We start from the raw sequence: 19,889 nt of genomic DNA on the forward strand, positions 1-19,889 counted from the left end.
CCTTCTGCTATTTTCAGTTAAGATCTTTCCTTAGAACCAACCTGGGCCCTGGAATGACTTGACCTGTATTTACTGATGTGGAGAGACTGCTTCATGAGGGAATTGTATACAAATTTTTTTCTAAAATGTACTCCTTACTGCTGAATGAGGGCCCGAAGCCAGGTTTGCACAAATCTAGAGTGAGATGGGAATCAGATCTGAACGTAACAATTGATGAACAGCTCTGATCAGATTTATGCCAAGGCAGTATGTCAGCTACCATTAATGCCCGGACGGTACAGACTGGTTCACTATAATTTCCTCCATCAACTGTACCTCACCCCACAGAAACTCCATAAATCCAAACCTCAATTGTCAGAAATGTGCTTCAGATGTGGTATAGAGGTTCTGTGATTGACCAAGATCACAGGAGTTACCTTCCCGTTAGATCCTGAGCTTTGCTTACTGGGGAATTTCACAAGTGTCAGTAAATTCCCAAATGAAATTTATGGAAATCGCTTTATGTGTGGCCAGGAAATGCATAACAGTGACATGGAAATGTGATTCCTCTCTCCTCATTGATAGATGGTCTTTGGAAATGAACAGTTGTATTCCTCTTGAAAAGATCACATATAGTCTTAGAAAAGGATACAACACCTTTCTGAAAATTTGGCAGCCTTACCTAGAGTATATAGGCACATCACTGACACCACCATAGGGATGTGATCATTTCTGGTTAGCCAGAAGGCCTCTTTGAAGGATATAACAGTGTGTTGGTGCAGTGTCTCTTTGTGTTACACTCTATGCACTGACCTTTTTTTTCTTTTTCTTTTTTCTAATTGGGTTTATGCAGGGAGGGTAGGGAATTGGGGTTTCTTTGCTGTCCTGTATGATTGTTACAAATAAATCTGAAAATAAAATATTCAAAAAAAAGAATAATTTCATGATGTTTTGCAAATAAATGCAGTGTAGTTAAAAGGGTTTTTATTGAATGAATTTGAAGACATACTTTGCATTAATGTGCTATCAGATATATATATATATACAGAAAATTTTGCTGTCTGATTTATGATGCAATGACCTTTAACCTTCTCAACAAGGCAAAAAAAAAAAAATCAAGTTTTGTGTCAGTAAACAGTAAAAAAAAATTAAAAAGTTTGTAGTAATGTGAAATCTTCACATAGCACACGTTAGTTTCAGGGTTGGTTATAAGATCTGATATCGCTTGTAGGTTTAAGCTGCAGGAGGTCCATGTTTGTTTATTGTATGTCTTCTAGGTTTGGTTTTCCAATAAAACAGCACATGAATGCGATGCTGTTTAGCAGCCGATTTGGAAGTTCCTGGATGTCGGACTTTCCCACCAGCACATGAAAGCACGATGAGTTCTCACTGACAGTCACAATACTGGACCCTTATTGTTCAACACGGTGTAAAAAAAAAAAAACGAAAATGCAACTTCAAAATGAATCAAACAAAATACAATTTTAACATAGTCTTCTTTACACATCTTTAATCAAATATGTATATAGATGGGAAATTTGAATTTGATTTCGATTGATTTGTCAATGGAGCTACTCTCGGTTAGCCTTGCTTCTCTGGTTTCTGGCTTTAGAAGAGAGTTGCTGCATTGTCCTCCAGTGAAGCGGTCCATATTTCCAGAGGGAACCCTCATTGGAGATGTGTCCGTGTTCAACTCCCCACTTCACACAGCAAGTGTCAGTGTTGGGACAATACACTGGAAAAAAAAGATGCAAAAGGCACAGTCCCAAATTTGAAGTATTTCAGGGCTTTCTCTGGACTTTTCTATAGCCACATGTAGTTGTCCATGTGTTGTAAGGAGGGTCAAAACCTTAGGCAGCCTTCCTCCTTTGAACTTGTTGAAGGGTTGATGCCATTACCAGGTTCACACTCTGCACAGCTTCAGAGGGAAGTTCTCTGTGATCAGATGATCATCATGCAGCACGATGACAACATTGACTTCAAACTCTAAAAGGACAGAAAACAGAAGCCATGGGTCAAACATACTGTCACTGTGCAGTAGTACAGCTTCCCACTGGTCATGAATCCCTGGAATATCAGGGAATTTTTAGGTGCAAGTCAGGGAATTTTACAAATGGGTCACTTTACAGGAATCAGGGTTCCTACACATTTTCAATTTAAAAAATTCCATACTTTTTCCAGACCTTGATTTGTTATGAAGATTTTGTCTGGTGTTCAATATGATTTACACAGATAGACATCTTGCCCCTGCTAACTAGGTCATATCACTGTATAGATGAAGATTGTTCTTCACAGCGACAAATATCAGAATATGTGAGATGATTGGCAGGGTTCCTACACGGTTTCCATTGTAAAATTCCATATCACAGCGGCTGGGTAATAAGAGCGTCCCTCTATCTGAACATTATTCTTCACATCAACAAAAACTGTGGACTCAAAGTGGCTCTACAACAACATAAAAGCTAGAATTATGTGTGTATCGGACCTGAGCCGCAACATTTTCCATACTTTTCCAGACCTGGAAATGATCAAATTCATTTCTAGACCTGCGTAGGAACCCTGAGGAATATAGCAGAATTCATTTTCCAAGTTGTTTCACACATTCATTGCATTAGATGGTTTTCAGCCAAACTCTTGTGGAAACCAGACGGGAAGGAAGAACATTTTCAGCTCATGTAAGCGGCGCTCCGATTTAGTCACAGAAGTTTACATCAGGTCCACACTGGGAACATGTGTAGGATTACTTACAAGCTTAAAGAGCCAATGTTCTGCCCATGTTCTTACAAGATCGTTTTAAAAAGCAATGATCTGTAAAGACTTCAATAAACCAGTGACTCCTCAAGGTGAAGCTACTTAGCACCTAAACCAGACTGAAAGCGGGGACTGACCGACTTTGAAGTTGGTGGTCTCGAGGGTGGGGCAGGTGAACAGCCTGGGGAAGACCATGTAGATGGGAATAGAGAGGCTGTGGCAGACGTCACCTTCAGCTATCTGGATGTTCTGGATCTCAGTGGCGTCTCTGGCGTAACCCTCAGCACACCCTGAACATGGCAGACATTTAGAAAAACAAGCAACTCAAACCAGAACTTCATGCTACCATTACAAAAGAATGGAAGTATATGGAATAGTTTGCATGCGGTGTTCAAGGCGCTTCTTTCCTCACTGCATCCTATACTAGGCTTGGGCAATATCCAAAATGTATCGCGATACTGTCCCGACTCCCGCCAAAATATTGTGATATACGATATTATTGCGGGGTGTTTTTTTTTTTTTTGATACCGCGTAAAGTATCGCGATATTCACAAAATATTGCATTATTCTGTAACACTTTACGGGTCACTAAGTTAAGGGTCACTAAGTTAAGGGTTAGTTAATGCTTAATAAGCATTAACTAACCCTTATTAAGCATTAACTAGGGCGCCCCATCTCCACTAATTGAGACACCCTACTAGGCTTGGGGCAGTATTTGATATATGATTTGATATTTGAATATCAATATTTTCCGTGATATCGAATATTGCTATTAATAATAATGATTATTATTAATAGCCAAGAAATGTGATGTCATTTAGATGAAATACAAAAAAACCCAAAAACTAGAAATAACCGCCTCGCGGTTGTATGCCCTCGCCAATAAACTTTGTTTTATCATTGCAAGGACAGTCTTTATTTATTGAACATATATAATTAATGTGATTATTAGGTCAACTTAAAGGATTTTGGTGTCTGCAAAAGTAAGTAACAGCACTTCCACCGTTTTTGTAGAATGACCCAAGATCGTTTTCTCAGCTACAGTGGTAAGCAAAACATTATGATGTCACAGTGGAGTTGACCTTTGAACTTTTGGATATAAAATGTTATCACTTCATCATTTTATCCTATTAGACATTTGTGTGAAATTTTGTCATAATTAGCGTATGAATTCTTGAGTTATGCCCAAAAACGTCTTTTGTGAGGTCACAGTGACCTTTGACCTTTGACCACCAAATTCTAATCAGTTCATCCTTGAGTCCAAGTGGACGTTTGTGCCAAATTTGAAGAAATTCCCCCAAGGCGTTCCTGAGATATCGCGTTCATGAGAATGGGACAGTTTGGGACAGTATCGTGATATTACGGTTTTCATATCACCAATGCCTACGCCCTACATTCAGCCTATTTGCCCAAATTAAATCCCGGTGTCTGGTACGGTCATCAGTCCATACATTTTCTTTTGATCAATTACATTTTGTTCCGTACAATGGAAGTCCTGTCTAACAGCCTGGAGCTTACCGCAGGTCTCTACTCGGACAAGCTGCAGTTCGATGCTCTTGATGGGAACCTGGGAATTCTCCACCACCACTTCTCCGGTCAGCGGCTGGCTGATCACACAGGTTGTGGCGTCTAAATGCCCTCGGATGAGAAACTTTGGCAACAAACTCCTCTAAAGATGGAAAAAGGCGAGGTTATCTGCGCAGTACGGCTTGACGTGGAACAATCGTACTGTCAACCTAGCTGTGAAATTGTAGTTATCAAATGAATTAAAGTGACTCCACCTCCCGGGTGTTCTGCAGGGTGTCTGGAGTGATGGTGAAGTCCACTGGAGTCGGTAAAACTTTAGCCTTCTGCGGCTGAGAGGAAAATAAAACAGAGCAGCAGATTTGGCAAAGCTCAACCCAGATAAGATCTAGTTTACAGGATGTCTTGTACGTCATTGGTGAGTTGCTGTCATCACCATTCAGCTTTATTTCTCAATGATGAAAAATTTAAAAAGCCAAACTATTTCCAAAAAGTATGATATAGAACACAGAACTTTGCTATGTGGATCTACTTATCCTTGCTTGTAGATGTTTGGGAATAATATAGTCTTATATAGTCTAGGTCAAAGGACTATGGGCCTTGCTGGTTGTGGGATGGAACTCCCACAACCAGCAAGGCCCATTTTCTATTTTGCCTTCTTGAATTTAGCCAAGTCAGAATTCTGAGAAAAAAGTCAGAATTCTGAGTTTAATGTCAGAATTCTGATATTAAAGTCAGAATTCTGGGAATAATGTCAGAATAATGTAGGAATTCTGTCTTTAATCTCAAATTCTGACTTTAAACTCAGAATTCTGACTTCTGAGAATAAAGTCAGAATTCTGAGTTTAATGTCAGAATTCTGAGAATAATGTCAGAATTCTGACTTTAATCTCAGAATTCTGACTTTAAACTCAGAATTCTGACTTTAAACTCAGAACTCAAATACATTTTTCACATGTGGCCCTAATCCTCTTCTGTACAATACTGAAGCAGCACAAACCCTACACTATCCTAAATAATCATAAAAGTTGCCCAATCTCCACCAAATGAAGCCTAATAGCTGCTTCTAAGCTGGATGGATAAGATAGACGATGCCAATGCTTCCAGTCAAGGAATGGTAAATTATCCAAAGATTTCAGTAGCGGTTATTACCAGATCAGCACATGAAGTTGATTGAAGCTATTCATTTCATTCATTTAACTTGATAATGGGAAAGAAAAAAACATATGTTCAGATTGAAAATTGTTCAGATGACGGAAATGTGGCTATGACCCCCGAAAAGAGAGGTATCTAGAACTGGGTTTGGTGTGGTTGTCTGAAGAACATTTTAATAATACAAGTGGACTGAACTGACGACAGTACCTTGAGTCCAACCAAACGAAGTGTGTTAGTCTCACCTGACAGTGCACCATGAACTCACAGGTCCGGCTCAAGTCTTTGGCCAGCAGGGAGCGCTTCATGTCACAGCGTAGGGTATACTGGGAAGAACAATGCAAAAACGATGCTTTACTGACTGACAACAGAGCCTTGTGCTTCATCTTCCTCTGTTATTAGCAGAGGTGCGACCAAGTCAACTTTGCTCGAGTCTCAAGTCTTGAGGTACAAGTCTCAAGTCCCAAGTCTAAAATGTAGATTACCAAGTTTCAACTTCAGTAAATTCAATCATTCCATACAAATTCAGAAAACCGAATTTAAATTCAGTCGTCTGCTGGAACAAATCTCATCACTTTCAATCTCAGTCATTTACACAAGCACAAGATCTCAAGTCAAGACTTTAGAAACCTTTTCAAGTCATCAAAGTACAAGTCAAAGTCAAGTCCCAAGTCACCAGAACCCATGCATCAAGTCAAGTCTCAAGCGATTAAAATTCTGACTCGAGTCCCCACGTCTGGTTATTAGGTGGTGAGGTGAAGTAGGGCTGGGCAATATATCAATATTATATCGATATCGTGATATGAGACTAGATATCGTCTTATATTTTGGATATCGTAATATCGTGATATGGCATAAGTGTCTTTTCCTGGTTTTAAAGGCTGCATTACAGTAAAGTGATGTCATTTTCTGAACTTACCAGACTGTTCTAGCTGTTCTATTATTTGCCTTTACCCACTTAGTCATTATATCCACAATACTGATGATTATTTATCAAAAATCTCATTGTGTAAATATTTTGTGAAAGCACCAATAGTCATCCCTTCAATATTGTCGCAATATCGATATCGAGGTATTTGGTCAAAAATATTGTGATATTTGATTTTGTCCATATCGCCCAGCCCTACTTACAACTGAACATTTAGCCCACTTCGTAGAAAATACCGAGATATATATCGTGTATCGTCATTCAGCCTAAAAATACCGAGATATGATTTTTGGTCCATATCGCCCAGCCCTAAGGTGAAGTGGGCCAAAATTCAAGAGGAGCAATACTTCACCTGTGTGGCTAACATCTTAGACCTGACCAAACCTCTGAGAGAAAACCGATCTTCTATGCGAGGCTCCCATTTACCTGAATGTTAACGAAAACCCCGTGGTAGGTCTCGTACAGCACTTTGTTGCCCTTGGTGAGCAGAGGAAACTCGAAAGGAATCTCGGTCTTGCCTCCTGGGACCTTTCCTGCCTTGGCCACCTCAATGTTACTGCTGATCAGCTGGATAGGCTGGAACACGGGCAAAAAAAATATGGTGTACACATCTGATAAACATTAGCAACAGTTTATTAATTATAAAAGGTGACAAGTGTAGCATTTTTAAACATCGATATTGTTTTGTTACTGTAAACAAATGAGACCATGGTGGAGACGATTGGTAGCCTCTGTCTCACACCAGTAGTATAGTAGTAGTAGTGGTAGTGTTTCTCCAAATTAATTTCCCATAAACCCAGTTCCTATTGTTATTGCATTTTCAAAACTCATTTTTACAGCTAGTTTCAGACAAACTCCAGACAACACATGACAACTGGACTTGGTCCCGATTGGCTCCCCTCCTTTCCACGCATGAGTGTGTTGCTCTTCTTTACTTTCACAAATAATAACACCATGTCTTTAACTTAGCTGCTTTTTATCACTTCAATCTCCCACAGAATAGCAGATCATTTTGATCGATATTATATCGATATCGTGATATGAGACGAGATATCGTCTTCGATTTTGGATATCGTGATATGGCATAAGTGTTGTCTTTTCCTGGTTTTAAAGGCTGCATTACAGTAAAGTGACGTAATTTTCTGACTGTTCTAGCTGTTCTATTATTTGCCTTTACCCACTTAGTCATTATATCCACATTACTGATGATTATTTATCAAAAATCTCATTGTGTAAATATTTTGTGAAAGCACCAATAATCATCGCTACAATATTGTCACAATATCGATATTGAGGTATTTGGTCAAAAATATTGTGATATTTGATTTTGTCCATATCGCCCAGCCCTACTTAGAGTCAAAATCTCATCAAGTGGGGGTCCGTGGCCCTAATGTGGACTAAATTAGGGGTCCTTGATACGAAACAGGTTGAGAAACATATTTGGTGACCCATCAGATTCTGTGACCTGCAGTGTTGGTTAGGTTGGTTAGGTTTAGGCATGAGGACTGAGATGGTTAGGGTTAGGGTAAGAATATCAGGGCAGGTCACAGAATCTGATGGGTCACCAAATTCGGTGTAACACCGGCACCGGCACTGTGGTTTGGGGTTTCACCTTGACAGAGTTGTAGAAGGCCTCGAAGACGCCGACGCTCTTGGAGCTGAGCTGCAGGTTGACCACGCCCTCCATGTTCAGAGAGATGCCCTGGTGCTGCACCGGCTCCTTGCTCATGAGCACTACGACCCCGGCCAGCGCCTCCTGCAGACAGCACACACACTTCAATACCAACAAGGTTCTGGAACTGTAATAAACTCCTGATAATCTGGCCAGATCAACAAGGCTATCAGGTGAAGTTGTCTCCTGTATTAAAGGCAGAACTACAGAACTACAAACTAAATGTGGCACTGTTTTCCTCTTCTGACCAGCTTTAATGGAGGGAATTTACTAGCAACCACATCTCCATTTACCAAGCCAAACCATATAAAAAAAAAGAAAAGTAAGGTTAGTATCATGGGTTTATTCATGGGTTGGTTCGTGGAGATACTAGTAATTCAGGGATTTTTCATGCCTTTTGAGACCGCGGTAAAGACAGCATGATATTTGATATTCGTTTGACATTCAAATTCAAACAGAGGATTTCACAAGACTACGTCTAGATAAAAAAAGAAACTACTGTACTCAGACTGGTCCAACCTGGGCTAAATTGTCAGTGAGAGCCTAAAGATTGTTTAAGACCCTTTTCAGATTTGTGAAACTTTTTATCTATTTGTGAACACAAAGTAAAGGCTGATTTCACTGTTTTTTCTCTATACACACAATAAAAGATATGGTCTAGATCAAAAACTACTGTATTTAGACTGGTCCAACCTGGGCTAAATTGTCAGTGAGAGCCTAAAGATTGTTTAAGACCCTTTTTCAGATTTGTGAAACTTTTTATCTATTTGTGAAAACAGAGTAAAGGCTGATTTCACTGTTTTTTCTCTATACACACAATAAAAGATATGGGCTAAATTGTCAGTGAGAGTCTAAAGATTGTGCATGGTTTACAGGTTATTAACCTCTTCCCTGCCGCCCCCGCCACTGGGTCCATCATTACAAACGCTGGTTGCACAGCCAAGCTTTGTTCAAACCCACTGAACTTTATTTTAAATTCTGGTCAAGATAACAAGTTTTCCAAAGACACCAAATGTGTCATGCTGAATTACAGGGAAATGTGTATAAAATGACGCACAAACATATAGATTTTTTCCATTTGATGTGATGGTGCAGCCATAAAAACATGCGTATTTGAATATTTCATTCAATATAAGCAGCTAGAGCTTCAAGAAAGTGTTGGAACAGCAGATACAGAATATGGATGTGACATTGTTGTACAGTTAGGAACATTTTTTTGTCTAACTTTGAAGCTGCTTAAGGGGAAATTTAAGGGTAACGTCAGGGTACAAGGGGTTAATGAGTTATTAATGGAAAGTCCCTGTCTCCCTGAATTGTAATAAAAAATTAAGGTGTTTTTAAGGAGGTTTTGATGGGGTCTCCTCCATTAATAACTCCCTTCACTCATTTTGAGGGGATTTTGCATGAATTAAGGGGTGAATTTATGTTACTGGTTCGTAAAGAAAACGAGTAAAACAGCGGCATCTGGTGGCCGTTCAGACTAACTGTCCTGTAGATACCATAGACAGGTCAGCTGCTGGTCATGTGCTGAAAGGAAAACAAACCGGGACATGTTTATGGTTTATTTCGTCTTTAATAAATCCTGTTTTTGTGAACTACAGCTACGTTAAACGACGTGGTCCATGTTTCGTGTGCTATGGAGATAGTAACGTCGTTGCCATTAGCGAGTAAAGTTAGCTAAACGGTCCAGGAGCAGCTAGCTAACAGTGGTTGACTTACCCCTTCATGGTAAACCTTATTTGCTCTTTTGAGTCGTATATCCAAAGTGACACTCATCGCTGACCACCGAGCATCAACCACGCAGTTTTGTTCAATTAATTAGATCCAGTAGAATCCTCCTTGTTAATAAATACTGTTACTGTGTTTTGCACTTCCTCCTCCTCCTCCTTCTTCTTCTTCTTCTTCTTCTTCGGTTTGTATCGGCGGTTGGCATCCAATGTCAGGGTGTGCATTACCACCACCTACTGAACTGGAGTGTGGGTTAGAGCAGTGGTTTTTAAAGCGGGGCCGCAAGGGGGCGCTAAGGGATCCGTGACAGCATAGGGGCAAAGAAGATTGTATCTCTCTCTCTCTCGCTCTCTCTCCTCCCATTGTTTGCTTATGTCTCGTTCCCAGCAGAGGAGGGGTGGAGGCGGCAGATGTATTTTCTCTCCGTGACAGCATGGGGTCTCTCTCTCTCTCTCTCTCTCTCTCTCTCTCTCTCTCTCTCTCTCTCTCTCTCTCTCTCTCTCTCACACACACACACACACACACACACCATGAGACCATAGTCCAGATTTCATTGAATGGGGGGCAATCAGTGGAGTTGGTGATCAAGCAATACTTTCTAAGTGGTCTAAGTTTCTAAATACATATACAATACCGTGCAAAAGTCTTAGGCACATGTAAAAGAAAAAAGTAAGAGAAAAAAGTAAGTGCCTAAGACTTTTGCACAGTACTGTATATATATATAAAAAAAAAAATACTACTATAAAGAGCAGTCTACTGACACACTAATGGAGAAAACGAATAAATAAACATCTAAATTTATATAAAAAAATCTAGGGCACCTAAAACTTTTGCACAGTACTGTACATTATGCATATGCAGCTTGTTGACCAATTGACCAATGTCAAAGGCATTGTGGTGTGTATGTAGTTTCTTATAGTAAACATGGAATATTTATAAGGATATAGGGATATTTGTAAAGTGAGGATTTTGACACCAAAAACGCAATAGTTGCATGAGCAGTTGTGTTTTTTGATGTTATTTGTGGGGTAAACAACAAAGACTGTAACGTGACTGGATATGAACTGTCATGTCATATCTATATTATGTAAGCTGGGCATTATTACAAAATAATGACAAAAATTACAAAAACAATGCTGTACATTTTCCCACTTATTACATGGGTACTTACCACAGACATTAACATTTGACATTAACATTTGACACAAAATACTGATTTTATGATTTGTGTTAATTTATGTTGATTTATTAGAAGCTAAAATCATTTACCAGCTTCCAGCAGGACTGTCTGTAGTAACTGTGGAGTGAAGTCTTTTTGCCACAAGGTGTCGCCACTTAATTTGATTAGAAACAAAATCAATCAGGCCTGTAGTCAACGATATCAGTGGTTCTCAACGTGGGGTTCAGGGACCACCAGGGGTCCTTCAGGGATTTCCAGGGGGTCCCCAGCAAATTGATGAATTGTTAAACTTCAGCATTATTTCATTTACAAGAAGTTAACACAATTAGAGAATGATCATAGTTTCACTGTTATCTCTCTACCTACAATACAGATAGTCATGGAATTCTGGACAAAATCATAACAATAAAAATATTCTCAGATTTGGGTCCAAGAGACAAAATCTCATCACATGGGGGTTCGTGGCCCTAATATGTAGTAAAGTAGGGCTCCTTGATATGAAAAAGGTTGAGAATCACTGAACTATATGATTAGATGTGAAACAGCAGAATGTTACAGACCTCAGAAAATGTTCATTGGCCAATCAGACAAAGCTGTGTAATAAAGTACATTACATATAGTGCATCATGGTTTCATGGAATGCAAAGGGAAGCTTTTCTTACTTGAAGTGCTTCACCGCACTTGCGGTACTGTGCGGTAGTCTGACTTAAGTATTAAAGTCAATGTTTCTCTATGTCAATCATTTTAAAATAACTATGTATAACTTATGCATTTATGCACTATAACTTGATCTTAGCAAGCCAAATAAACAGACAAAGATTTATACATACTCTTGATTTTATGGATTCTATGTACTCTATTTTTTAACTTTATTTTTATTATTATTATTCAGTGGGTTTTATTCTCCATCTTATTTTACATTAATTATGGCATTCTATCCCTGTTTTTATGCTCATTCTATGTCTATTTTCATGTGAAGATGCATTCTATGTATTCTATTCTCATCTTTACCTTATTTTTACTATTATTATCAAGTTTTATGTGAAGCACTTGGTGCATGTAATTTCTTTGTTGTAAAGCACTTTGAGCTGCATTTCTTGTATGAAAGGTGCTATACAAATAAAGTTTATTATTATTATTATTATCATTATTATTATTATAAAAAAGAGTATGTAGTAATAAAGAGAAGCTCAATCTGTATATTCTTTGTATAAATGTACTTTAATATAAAACTGAGTATCGGGCTGGCAAGATGTTTCAGACCTGTTCAGTATTATTCTATGGTATGCAGACTTTATACATACTTTGAAATCTTAAAACAGGGTGTCAATAAAGTAGACAAAAATTATATCCTTCTTTTTTTTTCCCCTCTGAGTATTTTCTAATAAAGTATTGTTGATCAAAATGTTGCCTCTTGTGTCTGTTTCTGAAGGTAAAACATGAGTTGTGCTTTGTTTTTTTTATGATCAAACTTTTTATTCTTTTTTTTACAATCAATAATTCAACCAACCATACTGACACATATAGACATATATGAAAAACAAAAAGAGAGAGAAAAAAAATAGACATATCTGCATATATAAATATATACGCATGTGCGTTTGTAAGTACCCTGCAGTAATTTTAATAAATCAAATAGTATACTAGAATAATTGGGAAGACAGACAAAATATACAGAAAAAGCAAGACTAATGGATTGCATGTGACACTATGAGTCACACAGACATGCAGGAAGAAAAATGGCAACAAAAAGGGGGAACTGGCTAGAACTTACATCACAAACAAAACCCACAGTAATCTCTATATAGTAGTCATTTAATTCAAGACATGCCACTGAAAAGAAAGAAAAGAAAAGAAAAGAAAGCGAGTTGTGCTTTGTTTTGACCAGATACAGTTGCCAACAGTCAACTAGACCACACTGGCTTCTCATTGTTGCCACAACAATAGCTGAAAGCAATAGACAACTGTAATATGAGAGCTGATGGCTGAAGTTGTTGTATCTTTCAAATAGGTTTTCCTGCTTTCACAAAAAAATGAGCAACCCCTTTCAATCTTTCAGTGAAATAAGGAGCATTTTTTGAAAGACAATATTGATTCATTATTTTATTAGGTTTAAAACTTTACAGTACATGTTTTCCACTCCTATGCCCAATGTTATTATGTTATTGTATTGAGATAATTTGCCTGTCCTACTTGAGTAATACATAACAGGCATATCTTACATCTACTTTCCAGGAATCATGTTACGTACATTCTCATTTGTTTTCATCAAGCGACAGCAACTGCCACACAAATCCAATAACGTCCAAGCCTCAGCACCTGAGACCCGGCTGTTCTGCTTCATACTGTACATGCTGGACAGAGCATATACTCAGTTCAGATTCATACTTCACTGCTAGTAGGGAGAGAAAATGACATTATTCATCCATTCAAAATATTCAAACTAGCAGAGGTCTCAAGTCTTGAGGCACAAGTCTCAAGTCTAAATGTAGATTTTGTGGGAGGTAGGTAAGTGGGAGTGGGTGGGAGAGGGAAGCCTTGGTGCTTTCTTCTTCTTCTTTTTTTTCTTTTTAAAGACAATAGTGATTCTTTTTTTATTAGGTTTAAAACTCTTACAGTACATGAGGATGAGGAAGGGATAGGGAAGGGAGGAGAACTTGAAGACATGATGTCATCACTGTCATCATCTACTCACCCTCATGCCAGATGAAACACAAGTGAAATTTGTTAGTCCATATAACACACAGGGAGGTTGCCAGCACAATTTCGTAGCAACCTTCTCCAAAACAACTGAAGTCAATGGGGACCTGTTCTTTAGAGTTCCAAAACAAAAACAGCCAAACAATCACACTGTGAATAGAAAGACCTATACACCATTATTTGGTGCAAATCAATCAGCTGTAGTTCAGATTTGCACTAAATGATGGTGTAAATATACTGTAGGTCTTTTTGGAACTCTGAAGAAACTGGTCCCCATTGACTTCAGTTGTTTTGGAGAAGGCTGCTATGGAGTTGTGCTGGCAACCTCCCTGTGTGTTATATGGACAAATTTCACCTGTGTTTCAACTGGCATGAGGGTGAGTAGATGATGACAGTATTTTCACTTTTGGGTGAACTATTCCTCTAAATGAAGAATTAATATACACAAAACACTGAATAATTAAATGAATTAATAAAAAGTGGAAAGAAAATCAAATGTCATGTCAGGTTTTCCGGACTGTTTTTCTGTAGCTGTGGTCAGGGAGGAACCTCCATCATATCAAAGGTGGACGACACTGCCTGGGCGATATCCCATATTTAATAAAAGGCCAGTGGGCGTACTGGCCCGATATATCGGCAAACAAAAATATTGGTCTAAACCTAAACTCTAACATATCTCCGGGGTAGCAATGATTCAAAACAGTAACAATCCCAATCTCGGAACCCATCGTCTATCGTATCGACGACGATTAGACTCTGGGGGTGACGGCCAATATTTCAGGGTTTCCGGTGGAGCCAGCGGACATCCGGACCAAGACTTCCTCTTCTGTGCGCCGGTCATTGTTTACAGTCCGATTAGCAACTTGAGATGCGAGAATGGAGTTGGACTTGAGACGACGTCTCATATGCAGATATCTGTTTATAGAGATTAGCCGAAATGTTGTCTGGACCTAAAACACCTACAAAAAGTAGCGATGTTTGTGTATTGTACTCAACTCCAACTCCATTCTCGCGCCTCAAGTTGCTAATCGGACTGTAAACAATGACTGGCGCACGGAAGAGGAAGTCTTGGCCCGGATGTCCGCTGGCTACACCGGAAACCCCGAAATATTGGCCGTCGCCCCCAGAGTCTAATTGTCGTCAGACCGATAGACGATGGGTTCCGAGATTGTAACAATTCTAATACATTTGTGTTATTACCACAATAACAAACAATACATCCTCTACTCTCTCTTATAATCTTCTTCCAGTTTTAGCTTCTCTGTATTGTTACTGAGCAAGGCGGCGTCGTTGCTCACCTGCACCTTGTTAAAAAAGTTAAAATCAGCCACGTATCGGCCGCTAGCGGTGCTGAACAACACCGGCTTGAACTCATAACCCCAGAGAATCTCCTGAGGAACATAGGAGGTTCGGCTCTGGCATGTGGCCGCAGTGGACTCCATGGTCGCATTGAGGGTCACCAGTAGCTCAAAATCACGAGTTTGGAGATTTTCGGCTGTCAGCCCCGCAAGTGGGCTCTTGTCGTCCAGCACGTGGTAGAAAGTGAGCGGAAGGATGAGGAAAGGGCAGTCTCCGCTGGAGTCCATGTAGAAATCGACACAGCTCTGGTGGACCTGTGTCTTTTCGCCTTCCTCTGTCACATTGGAGTGAAGGAGCTTGCCTGCGAGCTGGCACTGGATCAGCAGGCTCTTCCTCATGTTAGCCACCCGCACCATGAGGCAGAGCTTGCCCTGGCGCCGGCAAATCACCGCCGACTGGCTGAACTTGATGGTCTCCGCTCGCTTCTTGGGGCGAGCCAGCTTGGCCAGGAAGGCGCCGGTCACGAAGATCTCGGCCAGGCCGGTGATGACCAGCTGAGCCACCAGAGTGAAGATGGCCAAGGGACACTCTTCTGAGATGTAGCGGAAGCCGTAGCCAATGGTGGTCTGCGATTCGAGAGAGAACAGGAAGGCCCCGGTGAGCGTCTCCACGTTGGTCACGCAGGGCGTGTGGTTGGACTGCAGGCCATCCTCGAAGTCGCCGTTGCCCATGCCGATGAAGTAGAAGATGACGCCGAAGATGAACCAAGTCATGACGAAGGTGGAGGCGAACAAGGTGAGTTTGTAGCGCCATTTCATGTCCACAACGGTGGTCCAGATGTCGTGCAGATACAGCTTGACCATGCCCTCCACATTGTCGATGCGCACGTTGTTGTGGCCATCCTTGGACACGATCCTTCGCTGGACTTCGGCCGTCCTGGTGGTCATGTTGCTCTTGGTCATTTATAACTGATTGTGACCTCTGAAGTTTTGTTTTGCATTGCCGACAGAAAGACTGAAAAAAAGACCCAAACAAGACACAATTGCTTGCTTAGTGCTGTAATCATTTCTCATCAAACCTTCCATCAATGGTGCATCTATTCACACATACGCTATTGCCTAATTTATGATCCCTTGTGATAGGATAGGTCAGGTCTTACATCCCACTAGGAATTGAATCCAACATTTCTGACAAATGTTTTTTTTTTTTTTTTAAGTTAAAAGATCAAAAAACTTTCATCTAACATGAAAGTTTTTTTTATCAATTTTTTGGTAACACTTTACAATAAAAAAAATCAGCAAATGAACAAATCGCAAAAAGCTAAAGTATTTAACACAGAAATACCAAACGGTCTAAAATCACAGAAAAAATGTTAGGCTGAATGATAAACTGAAATGATTTCATGAAATGTTTTATACGGCAAAACATTTATTCACAAAACAAGACTATCTTACAACAGATTGCTCTTACTTTTCGAGGTTAATACACACACTTCAGCAAAGTTGAATGTTAACTTGCTAGTAAAGCATTGCAGGAGCACAAGAACGGTTGTGTCAACTTGAAATGATCGACGTTTTCTCGATAAATCTCACATTTAAGTGCGTTATACTCACATCCCAAGTTGTTACCTTGTTGAATCGTCTCAGGTGTTTGCCTTCACTTGTCCAAGGAGTTGTAATCTGTAAGGCGAAACTGCCAGAGAACACCTTGTTCAGTGTCTTCTTTCTCCTATTGTCCCAGGTTGTGTGCATTGAACTTTGGCACAGTGATATTTAGGGCAGACCAGAGATGAGAGACAAAGTGAAGAACTATAAGCTCTTGTCTGCATGTGGGTTGGCTTTTATCTCCCCACCTCTCCGTCCACCACAAGTGGGAATGGCTAGTGTGAAGACTTGAGTTTGTTTTGTTCCTTTTATGGTTGTTGTTCCTTTATACACGCCCTGATTTACTACTCCCAAGGCCTAATAGTTTTCTGAAGGACATTATGACTCCTTGACAAATCATTAGCATACTGTTAGATGTGTCGGTATAGTACTTTGAATTCTAGTGTTCTGGGCATTGTAATTAAAAACTGAATATAATAGTTCTTAATCTGGAGTAAGTTAATTTACCTGGTCTAGGAGAAGTGTAGGACTTGCATTCTAAAACATTTTTGGCTTAATGATCAATCTCTTTTACAGTATATGTCACATGACTCTTTAAGTCTTGACCAATCGGTGTGTAACTGTATGACCTTGAATTACACTCCTTACGTTTGTTATTAACCCTACTGAGGGCTAGTGTTTACAGGAAATAGACTCTGAGTGTGTGTGTGTGTGTGTGTGTGTGTGTGAAGATGACAGTTCTGCTGTTCTTTCTGTCCATATCAGTGTAAAGTCAAATTTATTGACTTGTCATCATATCTGTCATCATTATCCATTTGTTTTTATTCGCGATTTGTTATCTGTGTTCACTGTTGTGTTTCCTTGGTTACAGATTCAAGAATGTATCCTGTTCAGTCACACACATACACAGATGGGATTGAGAGAAACAGAAAGATAATCTACTTGTTACTTTCTTCCTTCTGTATTTTTATCGTCTAGGCTTTAAAAACCACTGGGAATATTGGACTCTTTTTCAGAGAATGGGTGGAAGCAGCAGGGAAAACTAAATTTCTACATGTATGAAACTATTCTTATCCTCATAAAAATGACATTGTCAGAGTTTTCCACTCACTTGCTTATTGTTTCTTTACAGTGTGGCAATTACCTTGCGTGTCCCAGGTAAATAAACAGTAATTATTAGTGTAAACAAGTAGTTATCTCTGATAAATACTACTAAATAACATAGTAATGAATATAGAAAGAATTAAATATGTACCAGATAGGTATGTAGTAATTATTAATAATAAAATTTGTAACCTGGTGGTATATGTAGTGAATTAAAGTAAATTATCTAAAAAAACAAATCTTAAATATATACCAGGTTAGTATGTGGTAAGTATCAGTAATAACAAGTAGTTGATTAATATGATGATATATTAATTATCAGTAATATCAAATCACCTGTAAGTACATGGGTAATTATTGAGTAATTATGTATTTTTTGCTCCTTCTTCCTCTGGAAGAAAAAGAAAATACTTACTTTCTACATTCTACATGGTAAATACACATGTAAAATATGGGTGACAATGTAATAAAGAATATTCCAAGACATTGTATACAGTTATACAACTGTTATTTCTTATTTCTTTAGTTTTATGATTAAGCTAGATGGCTGACATAGATGTAGTGACATTGTTAGTGAAGGTCAAGGCAGAGAAAAAACAATATAAGAAACTGTTGTTCTGGGGTTGGAGAGGGAAATAGAGATTCCTGTTCTCCAGCAGACAGACCTTGGCAATAGAGTTTAGTAAGTTTAGGGGGGTCATTGAGTGTTTGTTCTCTAGGGACAGCAGGGTGGGTAGGGACATATAGGAGGGTATTTTAACATCGGACCCTGTCTGTCCAGGCAGCCAGTCTTAAAACATGTGCCTTCTTCTAAGACAAGGCTGGTGTTCAGATGATTACCTCCACCAAGGAGGTTATGTTTTCGGTGCCGTTTGTCTGTTTGTTTCTCTGTTAGCAGGATTATGGAAAAACTACTGGCCCGATTTTCATGAAACTTCGTGGAAGGGTGTAGCATGAGCCAAGGAAGAACCCATTAAATTTTGGAGCAGATCCGGATCCCACTCACGAACAAGCAATAATAGCACGAACCTTGGCGGAGGTCTGCGCTCTCCGAGTGCCCTTCTAGTTATCTTATATATTTAAGACTTCATCCTTAGATCCATTGTAAAGGGCACACATTTTAATAAAAACACATAAAAGATTCTACCATGTGTCCGAGTCGATTTACTCTGTTAAAGAGTCAAAGGACTTAATTTGGTAGGGAGAACTGAGTCAATAACCCAGCCACAAGGCTGGTAGGCCTTTAGTCAGTCCAGAAATTAAGGAGGAAGAGCCCAGCAGAACTCTCAAGCTCCTGAAGGCCCTGGACATCAGATCAATGCCCTAAAAGGATAGGAGAGCCCAAGGTCACTGGCCTTAATAGAGGGAACCAATGGCCCCTCACTAACTGCCTGTCAGTGACGGGCCACTGGATCAGTTTCTCTCTAGTTTGTAGTACTGGGCAGGCAGGGCAGGGACAGTTTTAGCTAGAGGTTAACCAGGGCGAAAATGTGTCTGTTTGCACCCCCCAACCCCCACAGGCAGGACAACATGCAAATGCAACGCATATGATGTAACCAAGGACCCTTCAGAGAGATCAGAGTCACACCCATGGGGATATTTTGGTGAGTAGGTACGTCCGCAGTTGTGTAATCAGTCATCTTGTCTGTTTGCTGCCATCAGCCAAGTTAAAGCTGTGTTCTGTGTAGCAGAAGTAGCCCGTGGAGACGGTTGTTGGGTGGCTATTTGTCAAGATAGTAGGGTCTGGAAACCTGTTAGGGTACAGCACACTTGGTATCCCCCCAGATGTGCGTAGTTGGAGAAGTGGAATGTCAATTAGTTAAACTTGAGCATGTGAATGAATTGGGCTGCTCTAAATAATAAAAAGATACATACATTTCCCAATTCATTCTCTATGTAGCAGCCTTCCCCTTCTTTAAGGTCGCCTCTTGCTCTTCTGTTTCACCTAGTATGTTGTAGTAAGTAAGTAAGTAACTTTATTTATATAGCACCTTTCAAGAGCAGAGACGTCACAAAGTGCTTCACAGAGGAAATAAAGCATAAACATACATACAGACATAAAGCACAATAAAAACAGACAAAAAAAAACAATAAAACAAAAGTAAATTTACACAAAGGCAAGTCTAAATAAATGGGTCTTGAGCTGCTTTTTAAAGGTGTCCACAGTGTCCACAGATCTTAAGTCCAGAGGGAGAGAGTTCCAAACTTTAGGAGCCACAACCTCAAAAGCACAGTCTCCTTTAGTTTTTAGCCTAGATCAAGGAACAA

General features: G+C 39.6%; 2 protein-coding genes across 5 annotated transcripts; both read right to left on the bottom strand.

The window, feature by feature from the left end:
- Positions 1 to 967: 967 nt before the first annotated feature.
- Positions 968 to 9,902, bottom strand: vps26c (VPS26 endosomal protein sorting factor C). Of its 4 annotated transcripts, XM_071531755.1 has the most exons (8): positions 9,726 to 9,902; positions 7,947 to 8,090; positions 6,761 to 6,910; positions 5,652 to 5,732; positions 4,512 to 4,586; positions 4,249 to 4,399; positions 2,868 to 3,020; positions 968 to 1,965 (listed from the first exon to the last, which is right to left on the bottom strand). In XM_071531755.1, the coding sequence occupies exons 1-8, from the start codon at positions 9,780 to 9,782 to the stop codon at positions 1,883 to 1,885; spliced, it is 894 nt and encodes a 297-aa protein (XP_071387856.1). In that variant the 5' UTR covers positions 9,783 to 9,902; the 3' UTR covers positions 968 to 1,882. The 4 variants fall into 4 exon arrangements, with proteins under 4 accessions (XP_071387856.1, XP_071387858.1, XP_071387857.1 ...); XM_071531757.1 differs by lacking the exon at positions 7,947 to 8,090; XM_071531756.1 differs by lacking the exon at positions 5,652 to 5,732.
- A 2,498-nt stretch (positions 9,903 to 12,400) lies between these two features.
- Positions 12,401 to 16,779, bottom strand: kcnj15 (potassium inwardly rectifying channel subfamily J member 15). Its single transcript, XM_071531750.1, has 2 exons — positions 16,527 to 16,779; positions 12,401 to 15,927 (listed from the first exon to the last, which is right to left on the bottom strand). The coding sequence occupies exon 2, from the start codon at positions 15,873 to 15,875 to the stop codon at positions 14,838 to 14,840; it is 1,038 nt and encodes a 345-aa protein (XP_071387851.1). The 5' UTR covers positions 15,876 to 15,927; positions 16,527 to 16,779; the 3' UTR covers positions 12,401 to 14,837.
- Between the last annotated feature and the right edge of the window lie 3,110 nt (positions 16,780 to 19,889).

The sequence above is a fragment of the Centroberyx affinis genome, unplaced genomic scaffold (assembly GCF_046629955.1).
Source record: "Centroberyx affinis isolate AG114_WGS23_722 - 3 ecotype Tasmania unplaced genomic scaffold, CSIRO-AGI_Caff_v1 ptg002126l_1, whole genome shotgun sequence".
Classification (NCBI taxonomy): Eukaryota; Metazoa; Chordata; class Actinopteri; order Beryciformes; family Berycidae; genus Centroberyx; species Centroberyx affinis.